At 35.6% G+C, this 14,185-nt stretch overlaps 1 protein-coding gene across 4 annotated transcripts in view; it reads right to left on the reverse strand.

The window, feature by feature from the left end:
• The window catches only part of ANTXR2 (anthrax toxin receptor 2), a 163,367-nt gene that overhangs the window by 59,486 nt on the left and 89,696 nt on the right, over positions 1-14,185 (reverse strand). For 2 of the 4 annotated variants that reach the window (XM_011966229.1, XM_011966228.1), the window contains exons 13-16: positions 11,123-11,167; positions 10,179-10,271; positions 4,285-4,452; positions 3,899-3,979 (exon numbers count right to left, since the gene is read on the reverse strand). In XM_011966229.1, coding sequence (XP_011821619.1) covers positions 3,899-3,979; positions 4,285-4,452; positions 10,179-10,271; positions 11,123-11,167 — 387 coding nt within the window. Of the gene's footprint in view, positions 1-3,784; positions 3,980-4,284; positions 4,453-10,178; positions 10,272-11,122; positions 11,168-14,185 lie in introns of those variants that run through there. The other 2 variants (XM_011966227.1, XM_011966230.1) reach the window with 1 other exon arrangement.

Genomic DNA, 14,185 nt, shown 5'->3' on the forward strand with positions numbered 1-14,185 from the left:
TTTGAGACAGGGTGTCCCTCTGTTGCCCAGGCTGGAGCGCAGTGGTGCAATCTCAGCTCACTACTGCAACCTTCACCTCCTGGGTTCAAGTGATTCTTCTACCTCAGCCTCCTGAGTAGCTGGGACTACAGGTGTGCCCCACCACGCCTGGCTAATTTTTATATTTTTTGGTAAAGACAGGGTTTCACCATGTTGGCCAGGCTAGTCTCCAACTCCTGGCCTCAAGTGATCCACCTGCCTTGGCCTCCCAAAGTACTGGGATTACAGGTGTGAGCCACCACACCTGGACACATTCGGATATTCTTAATAATTTTTTGTGAAACGCTGAAAATGGAAAGCTGGGGAATAAAAATGTTGTGGGGGTGGGAGCAAAGATTTCTCAAGTTGTCTAAAAGGTAAAGGTCATATGCTGATAACTACAGACTTGACATAAAACCTCAGTCTAAAACAAAATAATAAATATTATAAAGAAAAACTAGCAAGAAACATAAAGGCAAAACAGCAAATCATGCCAAGCTTACCTGATTTTCTTGAGTGAAGAATGTGTGGTTGGGTTTGGTTGGATGGGTGAATAGATAGATACACTTATACCTTAAATTCAGCAAGGAATTTAACAAAATTTATTAAATATCCTTGTAAATCATGTAGTAAACTGAATTTGTACTGTTGGGTAGGTTCCTAGCTTTAACATAGTAATGTCACTTAACTGTGCAGCATCCATCTGTGAGGAAGGGCTCTCATGGGATGCCACACTGAGGTTTCAACATTGGCTTGAAATAAAAATTTGCAGGTAAGAAAACATCAGAAGCACTAAAGCTAAAATGAATAGGTATGACGATAAAAGATTAACTCAGACTGCATCAGGCACACATAGAATCATAATATGTATCTGATAAAGAAACAAATCAATTAATTGAATCAACAACTGATGTTTACTAAGCCTGAAGTCCTGTACTTAAGTAAAAACAAATTTTTCAAAAGGCATAAATAGCATAGATGTAGAGTAGAAAAAGTGGGGTTTTAATTAACCTCACATAATAAATGTCAACTATATTTTATTGATACCTCTGAGGTTCAGAATCTTTCAAAGCTGAAAGTTTTATCCCACATTTGTCACCAAAATTCATTTGGAAGCAATGAATTTTATAATTCATATATATTAAAATATAATAGAAAAATGTCTGAATAATATGGTTAGGAAATGATGCTTTACATAATATTTGATACATAGACTATATCATATTCCTAAAATCAGAAGAATCCTGAATTTTGAAATAATATGACCTCAAGAGTTACAAAAAAGGCTTTGGACTTATCTTAGACAAAAGTGTGACCATATCGATTAAAAAAAGAAAAGAAAAGAAAAAGGAAGAAAATCTTGGTCAAAATAATGGAAAGGGAAGTATTATTCTTCAAACATGAAAAAATAAATAATTTCACCTGCTGGGGCAACATTTGAAATATTACAGCATTATAATTTAAGAAGAATATTAAATCCATTTGGTATCTAACAGAGTACCTGATATATGTTAGGCACTACGTAAATATTTGTTGAATGAATGACTATAATGCATCATTTTAAAAACTAAACATACCAATTTATCGAAACTCACATTTCTTCTTTTCTATTCCCAGTGAATCTGTCTGGTTTTCACTTCCGAATCCCAGATTATCTAGCAAACCATGAATCACTGCCTCAGTGACTTTGCTCATGATGCCACATCTATGGAAATGCTCATTCTAGCTATTTCCTACCTATATTCAAAGGCAGAGCACCTATATTTTTGAAGAAGCTTTCCCTCATCTCTCCTTAGGGAGAGCTAGTTTTTATTTTTCTATTCACTCAAGAGTACCCAGAACACATTCCAGAATAAATCTTATTTTTGCACATGTCTTGTTTCCCAAACAAAGTTTAGGTTTCTTAAGGGCAGAGGCTGCTGTTTGTTTCTACCCTTTGATATCACCTGATGCCATTGCTTGTACATATTTATAATCCAAAAATTATTGAATTGAATCAAAATTAATAGGAATAATGAAAGACTATAAACTAAATTGCAATCATGACAGTTAAAAGAAGATATAAAGTATTAGCAAGGGAGCTGAGACCACTGTCTGTTTTTGTTGGCTAGTATATATTCAATGTTAGCTCAATGCCCAGCACTTAATAAAGTGAAAATTATTGAATAAATAAACTAGTGTCTAACCTGGGGAATAAAAACTAAGATGACGCATGAAAACAATTTTAAAACACGTGAAGTTAACATGTAGCATGCAGAAGAGGAAGAAGAGTTAGTACATGTTGTTCCAGAACAGAACTCCGATCACAGATGAATTTTAAAAGATACAAATGTCATTATGTGAAAACTTTTTATGAAGAACCACAGTGATTGGATAATGAAAGAGGCTGCTTTATAAACCAACTAGTTCTCTCTACTTACAGTCTTAGCAAACAGTAAATGATGATCCGTTGGGAAAATTCCAGGAATAAATTTTCTCAAATTGGATTTTTTAAAAATCCCCTGAAGCTGAAGTTCATGAAGCTTATTCCCTTGTTAAAACAGAGGAATGTCCATGTTGACACACAATGAACCAATTCTACTGAGGTAGGAGGCAGTACTGGATTCTGGAGGTGAGGCTTGGACACCAGACCTAATTGCTGATTAACTAAAACAGGGACGGGGCAAAAACACTTTCCCATAGGACACACTAACGAGGGTGCCATGTCAGTTTGCCATTGCCATGGCAACACCCAGAAGTTACCACCACTTTCCATGACAACGACCCAAAGACCCAGAAGTTGTCACACCTTTTCTAGAAATGTCTGCATGATCCACCCCTTAATTATCATATAATTAAAAGTGGATATCAATGTGACTACAGAACTGCTTCTGAGCTGCTCCTCTGGGCACACTGCCTATAGGGTAGCCCTGCTCCGCAAGGAGTAGTACCTCCGCTGCTGCTATGCACTGTCGCTTCAATAAAAGTTGCTAACACCTCTGGCTCACCCTTGAATTCTTTTCTGGATGAAGCCAGGAAACTTCCAGGGCTAAGCTCCAATTTGGGAACCCTCCTGCCCCACATCAGATTCCTTCTTAGGTGAAGTTAAGAACTCTCCCAGGCTGAGCTTCAATTTTGGGGCTCACCTGCCCTGCATCACTACTGTTACGAACTGTACTGTCTCTGAACCAAACCTATCCATTGTTACATATGAAAGGGTTTTAATCAATTTTTCTTACATCAATACAGTGGAAAATAGTACTAGTATATTACAGAAATTACAGAACTAGAGGAATTGTAGCCACATTTCCAAACAAAAATATAGCTTCAGACAGACTTCCCTGATGGGGAAAAATATATACATATACATATTGTGTGTGTGTGTGTATGTTTATCACCATCACAGATTTTTATAATGCTTTATAACTTTAAAGACACTTTTACATAATAGTCAAGAAATTCGATAACATCAACTGTTGAAGGCAGGGAACATACTTATACCTATAAAACAGATTCTGAGGCCTTTGCCCTAGGCCTTATTGCTACTAAATGCTACTAAATGCTAGAGAAGGACTTCAGCTACTAAATTCCAGTCTGTTGGAACATTGTGTCTTCAAAGTCAAGGGCTGATGCAATGATTGTGCTTATTAAAGTATGTGTACAAATGACCAGAATTGTAAAGAATTACTTGAAAAAGGAATGGTGTAAAAATGTAGTTTGAAGATGCATTCTAACAACAGGTACTTTATAGAAAACTCTATGTAATAGAAATCTACACTTGACAGTATTTCCTTCCTCAAGTTCAATAGGGCTTTAAAATCATTTTTTATTACTATTTCCCTGCCTTCATTATACTGACCCAAGCAATTAGCTCTTCCTCAATACATTCCCATATACAAACCTCATCTCCTTCCTGAGGTCGCATCAAAGAAACCCGGTCATACTGCCGCCTCAACAAAGCCCAGAGAGCATCAAGACGACCCTAAGGGAAAATGAGACTTGTGAATTCCCAGAGAATGTACTCAATCTCTATGTACTGAATAAATGAAGACGTAAAACGAAGAAAATAAAATCTTCTTTACCTTCATTTCTTTCATAAGGTAAACTAGTAAGTAATAAAAACCTGGAGGTTCTTATTGCCAAGAAAGTATTCAGCTGCTACGAGTGTACAATGAACGTCTGCAATTTGATCTACCCTCTTTAAAGTAGTTGGCGAGACGTGGTACTAAAAATGTTACAATGTCTCCAGAAGTTCTGAGTTAAATTACACAAAATTTGGACACGTACCTTAATTGGCGTGTACCATTTTGTCTGTGGAGGCTGGTGTGTGGGTTTGGGTCGCGGTGGTCTAGGCCTGATGGGTTCCTCTGTTTCTTCAGGAATCTTCACCACAGCATTTTTGGCTTTCTCTAGCCTTGCACCTTCCTCAGTAGATCCTTTATCACCCCAACGAACCTGTAAAACAAAGACAGAGTACTGTTATAAGACATAAAGTGTCCTAGAGGATCAGGCTCTTATTGAGCCTATGGTCCTTTAGTTCACATCTCAGAGTAAAAAAAGAAGATGAGCAGGTATCCTAATTCCTAATTTCTCCTCTTCTGAGGCTGAATAGGTTTCTCACCACTCCTTACTGTATTTAATACTAAGATCCAAAAAAACAAAAAGACCCTTTGCAAAAATCTGAAGCCAACTAAATTTGAAGCAACCATTTTTCCATAGTTTTAAATAAAGAGTCCATTTGTGGTTTACATATGAAATGCATGACAGTGTGTAATACTGTTCTCTAATTTGGTTTGCTCCCCTGCTAGCTAAACACATACCCATATGTAGTGATGACACTGGAAGAAATATATGAAAATGATGATAGTTAGCATTTACTGAGTGATTACTATGTGTCAGTCTGCATTTAATCCATACAAAAATGCAGTGAGATAGAGACTACATTTTATTCTTTCCAGATGAGGCACAAGGAGGTTAAGTGATGTGCCCAGAGCCAAACAGCTAGTAAGTGACGGGGCATGGATGTGAACATGGATAGAAATGGGTTAATAAGTTTCAAATGGGTTTGAATTTTACAAACGTATTTTATACAAAAGAGTTGCTTCTGCCAAACTTTTCATCACATTTGTTTAAGGCAAAAAGTATGATCTGAACATTTAGTTTTTGAAAGTAAAATAATTATATATGAGTTTTCTTTACTTTTTAGTTCTGCTTTGTAATATAGTGTTCAGCCTTTAGTTCCCAAGTTCATCCGAGTATGCTTGTGTGGCATATGATTTTTTCAATGAGGAGGACAACTCTGAAAAGACTGCTTTGAAACGAAAAGTTCAGGAACAGTAGAGAATTCCACAAATTACAGCAAATTTCCTCCTCTGAAAAATCTTGACATTGAAAAACCATACGATCAAATGATTGCTTTATTTTTCAATAGGCAGAAATTAAGAGCTAAATTTGAATCAAACGGGGCATGTAAATAGGATGCAGCCCCTGGAGAAGAGCTTGTCCAACCAGGAGTAGTGGAAAGTCCTACAAAAACCAAGGACATCACCAAAGATGGGCAAGGTCAGAGAAGTGAAGCTCTAAAAACCTATACTAAGACGTAACCAGGGCACACTATGACACACCAGAGTTAAGTGATTTCTAAAAAGAAAAAAAAAAAAATCCTAAGACTTCCTAAAGCATTTTAATGATCTGAATTAGTGGGTAGGGATAGAGAAGATTACTATCCATGGAAAGAACTATTCAGTCTTTTTGATAAGGCTTACTTAGGTGTTTTTACCTTTTTTTACTACAATTTTAGAATGGGCTTTCAATTTCAAGTGGGCCCTGTTGAGTCATTAAAATGTATCTATATCTTTCAGTGTGATCAATGATACTAGAATGTTTTTTATGAGGTTGTTAAAATTGTTTTAAACACCATTAAACCTTTAGAGCTAGATAGTTGGCTTTCTTTCCAGAGAAATGACCTTCTCTTTCCAATCACAGTGTCATCACCTAGATAAACTAACACTTATAAAATATTCAGATACAGCTAAATTGTACTAAAAACTCTAAAATCAGGACACATACCCTTGTAGTTGTACAGGCTCCATTTTAAGGAAAAAAAAGATACACAATTAAGTAAAGACACAAATGTCCTAACTTAGAGAAGTCATTCAGGGTAGAAAAAGAAGTAGATACAATTTAGATCCATTCAGAAATGATAGGCTTCACCATAGACAGCTCCCTCGCCTATGTTTCACAGTTGATATTGCAAAGGTCATGATAATCATATTCTTCTTTCAAGTTTCACTAGCACTATTCTCAGATTAAAAAAAAAAAATGAAGCTAGTTAAACTAGAGTTCTGACTCAACGTGGCATTTCTAGGTACTAGACTATCAAATGACTGTACTTGAGAAATGTAGTTGCTGAGGTCTAAAGAAGATTCATTAAATAAATTCATTAGTTTTAGTTCATGAGGGAGCTATTTAATCATCATTAACATCATCACCACCACAAACACCACCACAAACAACTCTCACTTACTCGAAGTCTGAAACTAGAAATTATTTGAGTTTTCAAACTCTTAAAAGCAATTAAACATATATAGGTGTATGTGTATGTATGCATAAATTTTAATATTTTAGTTTGACCACATTGAGACAGTGAAAAAGGACAAAAGAATAACAAGAATAGACTGCTAAAGGAAGCCTTGGCAGAATTAATATATCGGGCTTTATTATGGAAAAAAAAATAAGTGTAAGCTTGATAGCTAAATTCTTCCAACTCCACTTGGCTTTCATTATAAGCAATAAAATTCCATAATTTCCAGAGCATATTTGGATGACTAGGAGGTTATATCATTGAGGAGCAATTTCAGAATCGAGAAAAGAAACAAAAACAGTTTCATACTGAATTGGCAGAAACACACATTTGAAGTCATTAGGTATTGTGGATCAGTTGTGCTAACAGCTGTTATTAACATCATCTCACTTCCAGCTTTCTAAAATTCCCATTACCATAGTGTTTAAATATTTAATTTAAAGAAGAAGGAAGAAAAAATATTCTAGGTAAAAATCCCTATACTAGCTTAAAATAACCTTAGCTATAAAAATGTGTTCTGTAATTCACATGTGCTCATAATTTCTATAATTCCTTTACTTTTCCTAGTTTAAGAGCTTTTTTTAAAAAAAAAAAAAAAAAAGAGAGAGAGAAATACCTTCCAGGTTTGAATAAGCATGCTTTTAAAACAAATTTTGTTTGCATGGCGGCACCTGCCTGTAGCCCCAGCTACATGAGAGAATCGAGAGAATCGCTTGAGCTCAGGGGTTCAAGACCAGCCAGGGCAACATAATGCGAACTCCCCATCATCCACTCCAGATTTCTTAACAAATAAGCAGATAAATGAAACATTGTGATTTTCTATTTTCCCTCTCCACATTTAAATAAATTCATGTTTGCAAATGTTTGATGATGCTTAATTCTCAGTTCAATTGTTATTGTGTATTTTTATATACAGGTTGCGTATAGTTCAAAAATCTAAAATTCAAAATGCTCTAAAACCTGAAACCCTCGGAGTGCCACTTAGCAGCATAAGAGGAAAACTCCACACCTGACCTCATCTGTTGGGGCACAGTCAACACTTTGTTTCATGCACAAAATTGTTTTAAAACATTGTTCTATTTTAAAATTCATTTATGTTTGTATATTTTGTTTACAAACTATATAAGCATAACATGTATTTATGCTTGTGCATTATGTTTGTGTATTTATTGCATATTTTAAATTCATTTATGTTTGACATACACCTTATACACATATTCTTCTTATGTGTATATAAGGAGTATGTCAAACATATTCCTCTTATGTGTATAAGGTATATATCAAACAAAAATAACTTGCATGTTTAAACTTGGGTCCCCTCCCCAAAATATCACATTAAGTATATGCAAATATCCTGAACTCTGAAAAAAATCCAAAATCTAAAACACTTTTAGCTCCAATCATTTCAGGTAAGGGATACTCAACCTGTATTGTGTTTCCCCTTTGTAACATCCACACTTGCTTTTCCATTTTTTTTCTTCATTCTCATTGTTATTTCCATCTTATTGATGGAACACTTCATGCAAGGTAGTCAAAATTATCCAAAACTAAAATGGACCCAGATTTATTACAAGTAGGCTGAGGTTTTTGGTCTCAAATTTTGTTCAACTGAAAAGGATGGGTGGGCAACATAATTTCATATATTAAGAGTTAATAACTCTTGAAACTTGAACTATTGCTTAGTTAGGGATGTGTGTGTGCTCTTGGCTCTCATAAATATAAACCAATAATGTTCCTTTTAACTCAGGACCCATTCAGGATCTCACTCACACATTTCCTTTCCTTTAGAAAGAGACCTCAATCTTTGGAACACTGGAATATTGAACTAACAAAAATTTGACATATTCCTAGTTTTTTTAAGCAAGAATATTATTTATTCAATTACGGCTCACATACTAATATCCTTACTTTATTATCATGCAGTATTTTACATGAGTGAATTTCAAAATGGTATTAAGCTTATTATTCTGAATATGAACTACTACATGCTCAAATATATTTAAAAAATAAGTAAATATATAGCATAGATTGAAAATTTTCCATCCAGAGAAACCTACTCACATTTTTGGTATATCCTATCAAGTCTTTTTTTCCCCTGTTATACAGATCTTTTTACACACACATTTTGGAATGAGGTGAAATCAACTAAAAATAAGTTGTTACAGATCATATTTGGATATTTGATTGTAACAGCTTTATTTAAAAGTGTCTGTTTTATACATATGGGAACATCCTATATACTTTCTTCCCACCCTTCCATGTCTAGAATGACACAACAAAGGTAAGAAAGGAAAATAACCTTCCGTGTCAAGCAACAAGAACTTGCCTAGCCATGTTCTCTTATATTGTTTGTGATTCTCAGTTTCTAGCACACAAAAACACATGCAATAACTTCTCCAAAGACCAACTTAACTGCATCTAGCAATTGCCTTTAACCACGGATAATTGGCAATGAGGTATCCGTCTCAGAGGATATTTCAACAATAAAGGGCAAGCTCTCAGGGAAAATGTCCATTGTTTCAAGATCTAATGTGGTCCAGAAAAGTAAAAATCACTGTCAGATGACCTATGTAAACACTTTGGGAATGACAACCATGTTCAGTATGTCTGGGCTTTTTTCTGAAGAAGAGCAAAATTTATTCTGAAAAGGGAAACTCTCCTCGGGAATCTGAATTTTATTTTAACATATAAAAGAAGAAAACTGCAATAATTGTGGGGTTGTTCATTAGGTTATCAATTTTTGCTGGCACAAAGCAGATATGACAATAGGAAACATGTGCAACAATGGTAAAATGCATAAAACACATTCTAATTGGAAAGGAAAATTATAACTAATAAGGAAGGAATGCCAGGATTTAATAATAAAGTCAATGTGTTCATGAAAAAAATTCCTTGAATTGCTCCTTGGGATGGGATGTAGGCCTGTTTACACTGTTGTTAAGAGCTCAGTGCTGGTAATAATTGCTTATTACTAAATAATATATCACTTTGAAAAAATAGTTCATGGTGATAAGAAAACCTTATTTGATTTTTAAGATATAATATTAAAGTTCAATGTTAATCAACACTTTGGGCTAGTCCGAAAGTTCAATGCATTCTATAAATGATACATAATATCAATTACAATAGTTCATAAGTGGCAACTAACAAAGTATTAAATGTGCTTTCTCTATATTTGTGATAAGGTCAGATCCGTGCTATTGAATATTTTAACATTTTCTTCTCAAATAGTAGATTACTATCGGATCTTTACAAAGAAGAACATTGTTGCAACTTGAAGTGGCTGGCTTCTTCAAAGTTGACGTTCTATGCAGTAATTTTTTCCAAAATAAGAAAAACCCTAGTTTTGTTTTGTCCCTTAGAATTCAGAGGTCTTATCAATGCAATCCTTTGACTAAGGAAACCAGTTCTTTTAGGCCAGCTTTGCAGTGGCTAGGATGATTCCATAGAAAAAAAATGTATCCAGAAAAGACCCAGTGTTAAGCACACATGGATGATATTATAATATTGAATTGTGAAAAGGAGAGTTACCATGGCTTAATAGTCCTAGGAATACATACTCCAGATTAGCAGCTTCTATTTTTTTTAAGATACCAACCTCCATTCTTTTAATTCCTCCAACCCCTCGACCACCATAATAGGAGGCATCCACAGTTGGCCACTTCTTAGTAGGCAAAGGTTCTTCTTCCTCCTGTGGAAATATGTTTTATAAATAGTTTTTAATTAATTTCTTAAAATACTGTTGAGTCAGAACTGGCTCATATTTAAATATTTTTCTGAATTACTCCATTACTATGGGAAAAAAACTATATATAGAACATGTGGATGTATTTACACTTACATGCATAAATTTCGAGTGGAGTTCCACAGGATATGAGAACTCCTTTCCCTCCTCAAATGTTAGGAATCTCTCTTACATCATCCCTAGGTAACTAGAAGTTGCTCTTTAACTATGGGAATCATTTGGTATTTCAAATCTTTCATCACTTCATATTTAGAAAGATAAAATATTAAAATTAGGACAGCATTTTAACAGTCATTAAAGCATCAATGTATGTGTAGGTTTGTACTCTATGAAATTTGAACTGAAAAGATAGGCAGTTGAGAAGCTTTGAAAATATTCAATACCTGCACATTCCTTATTTCACATGTTCCTAACATGATTCTGGCTAACAGAATTATATAAAAGCACCAAGAATTTTGAAGAAAGTAATAGGATCTTTCAACTGTCAGCTTGGATCTTTTTTGTAAATAACCTAAGTGACATCAGAATTATTGATATAGCAGTATAAAAAGTATATTAAATCTTTATATACTATTGATTCCAATGGTCAGTTTATATCTAGCAATGTATGAAGGTCCCATTCCTCTAGCATATGAAATAAATCATAAGAGGATGAAAAATAACCACTGATTTTTATAAATTAAAAAGTCAGTACATAGGTATCACAGTTATCTAACAGACAAAATTAATCGAATTTGGATAAGGTATCTGCATATGGGGAAAAAAACACAGCCATATCAGTTTTTTTAGGCACTCACCTCTTTTGGTGCAGGGGGCGGTGGTGGTGGAGGATCCTTGATAACCTGTCAAAAAATATCAAATATAAAAATTTCTATGGCATGGGAGGAAATAGTAAGGATGTGTAAAATAATCAGATTCATAAAATACTGTGGTAGGTGCAAAGAAGTCCCCCAATGAACCTTGCCACCCAATATTTATGCCCCTCTCTTTGAATCTTGGATTGCCTATAACTAGCTTTCGGCCAACAGAAAAAGGTAGAAAAGGTATTATGTGACTTCTGAGGCCAGGTCAAAACAACTTAAGTTTCCCTGACATCCATGGAACACTCACTATTGAGGAACCCTGCTGTCAGGTCAGAAATCTACCCCAAGACCATCAAGCTGTGAGAAAACCCAAACCAATCTAGGCTGGGTGGTGACAGGGAGACATCAGCTGATCCCCAGCTATTTCAGCCATTCGAGAGGAGATATGGGACGTATAAGAGAAAAGTCCATCTTGGACACCCAGGCACACCGAGCTTCCAGATGACTCCAGCCAAACTGGCACCTGACCACAATGAGACGCCAACTGAGAGTCTCCTAACAGCCTGTAAGGATACAAACTGTTGCTTGAAGCTACTTGTAACAAATCAACTTCTTAGCCAAGATTCCTTTCCTGTGATGCGTTACTCATGAAATCTTTTACAGTTAATTCTTTTTTTTTTTTTTTTTTTTTTTTTTTTTTTTTTTTTTTTTGAGACGGAGTTTCACTCTTGTTGCCCAGGCTGGAGTGCAATGGTGTGACCTCACCTTACTGCAACCTCCACCTCCCAGGTTCAAGCGATTCTCCTGTCTCAGCATCTGGAGTAGCTGGGATTACAGGCACCCACCATCAAGTCTGGCTAATTTTTTTTGTATTTTTGGTAAAGACGGGGTTTCACCATGTTGGCCAGGCTGGTCTCGAATTCCTGACCTCAGGTGATCCACCTGCCCCAATACAGTTAATTCTTCTCGTGAATAGAATGGAGCCTAAGGCTTAAGTTGAAATGACTTTTACTGGTATTGGGCTATCTGGATATTCACACCATCATGATGGAAAAATCTTTGACCAAGTGTCAATGGCTTCAGCCACTTCAGGTACACATCAAAGTCTCTATATTTAGAGGCAAAACTGAAAATGTTCCAGCTTGATGTCATCTGATGTCAAATGTTTCAATTATGCTGTTAGATTTTCAAAGGTTTAAAACAATAGTAACTTTGAAAATGTGGTTCCATTTTTTCCTCATCAAAGAATTATTTTTAATGTGTAGTATGTTACTATGATCATGGATATATATTTAAAGACTGCTTGTCTTTTAAAGGTATGCACAAATATTTCCAGGTGAAATGATATGATTTTGATATTTTCATCAAAATAATTTGGGCGTTGGGAATTGGATACAGATACAGATGAAGTAAGATTGACAATAATGTTCCACCGCTGCACACACACCAGTGGTTCCCCGCTGTCCTGTTGGTTCTCACTTGTGTGCATCTCACACCATCACCCTACTAGTGTGCACTCTCTGGTGACCTCCTCCTTCAAGGCATTCTCCTGTGGTACCCTGCTCCCACCACTGGAGCACTTTTGCCAACAGCCCCCATCAGAGTGTTTTGCCAGCAGTCTGGGAACATCTCAGCCCTTCCAGTGCAGAAAATGCTTGACCTTGAGAGGTCAAAGAACAACGCCACATGCCCAGTCCCAGTCCCCCAGGCATTGGCATGAAGCTCAGGAGTGCTAAGCTGAGCCTTGGCCTCCTGAAAGCATCCAGAAGTGAAGTCAATCAACTAAATACAACTTATACTGCCTTCAAACCCTCAAAACATCAAAGAATATAAAAGCAAATAGCTTCATCCAAAGGACAGCAATTTCAAAAAGTAAAGCAAAATCAGCGAACACAGATGAGAAAGAACCAGCACAAGAATTCTGGCAACTCTAAAAGCCAGAGTGTCTTCTTACCCCCACATACTACCTCAATAACTTCCCAGAAATGGTTCTTAACCAGATTGAAATGTCTAAAATGACAGATACAGAATCAGAATCTGGATGGCAAGGAAGCCCAGTGAGATACAGAAGAAGACTAAAACCCAATCCAAGGAAACTAATAAAATGATCCAAGAGCTGGAAAATGACATAGTCATTTTATGAAAAAATTAAAAAAATTGAACTTCTGAAAATTAAAAATTTGCTATAAGACTTTTATAACGCAATTGGAAGCATTAATAACAAAATAGACCAAGCTGGGAAAGAATCTGAAAACTCAAAGACTGCTCCTTTGAATCAATGCAGCCAGAAAAAAAGTTAAGAATTTTTTTAAATGAAAAAACAAACCTCCAGGAAATATGGGATTATGTGATGAGATCAAACCTATGACTCACTGGCATTTCTGAAAGAGATAGAGAACAAGCAACTTGGAAAATATATTTGAGGTATTGTCCACACGAATTTCCCCAACGTCACTACACAGGTAGGCATGCATATTCAGGAATTTCAGAGACTCTTTAAAATATACTGGGAAAGATAAGATATCTAGTCATCAAATTCTCCAAGTTCAACACAAAGGAAAGAAATGTTAAAGGCAGTTACAGAGAAGGGCCAGGTTAAGTACAAAGGGAATCCCATCAGGCCAACAGTGAACCTCTCAGCAGAAAGTTTACAAATCAAAAGAGATTGGGGGCCTATATTCAGCAACTTGAAAGAAAAGAAATTTGGGGAAAAAAAACCAAGAATTTCAAATCCAACCAAACTAAGTTTCCTAAGTGAAGGGGAAATAAAATCCTTTTCAAACAAGAAAATTCTAAGGGAATCCATTACTATCAAATATGTTTATAAGAGGTCTTAAAGGGAACACTAAACATGGAAATGTAAGACCTGCCACCACAAAAACACACTTAAGTACATATCACATTGGTACTATAAACAATTATATAATCAAGTCTATACAAAAACTAGCTAACAACATGACAAGATCAAATCCTCACATATCAATATTGACCTTGAAGATAAATGGGTTAAGTGTCCAACGTAAAAGGTACAGAGTGGCAAGTTGGATAAAGAAGCAA

This window comes from Mandrillus leucophaeus, unplaced genomic scaffold (genome assembly GCF_000951045.1).
Source record: "Mandrillus leucophaeus isolate KB7577 unplaced genomic scaffold, Mleu.le_1.0 Scaffold75, whole genome shotgun sequence".
Classification (NCBI taxonomy): domain Eukaryota; kingdom Metazoa; phylum Chordata; class Mammalia; order Primates; family Cercopithecidae; genus Mandrillus; species Mandrillus leucophaeus.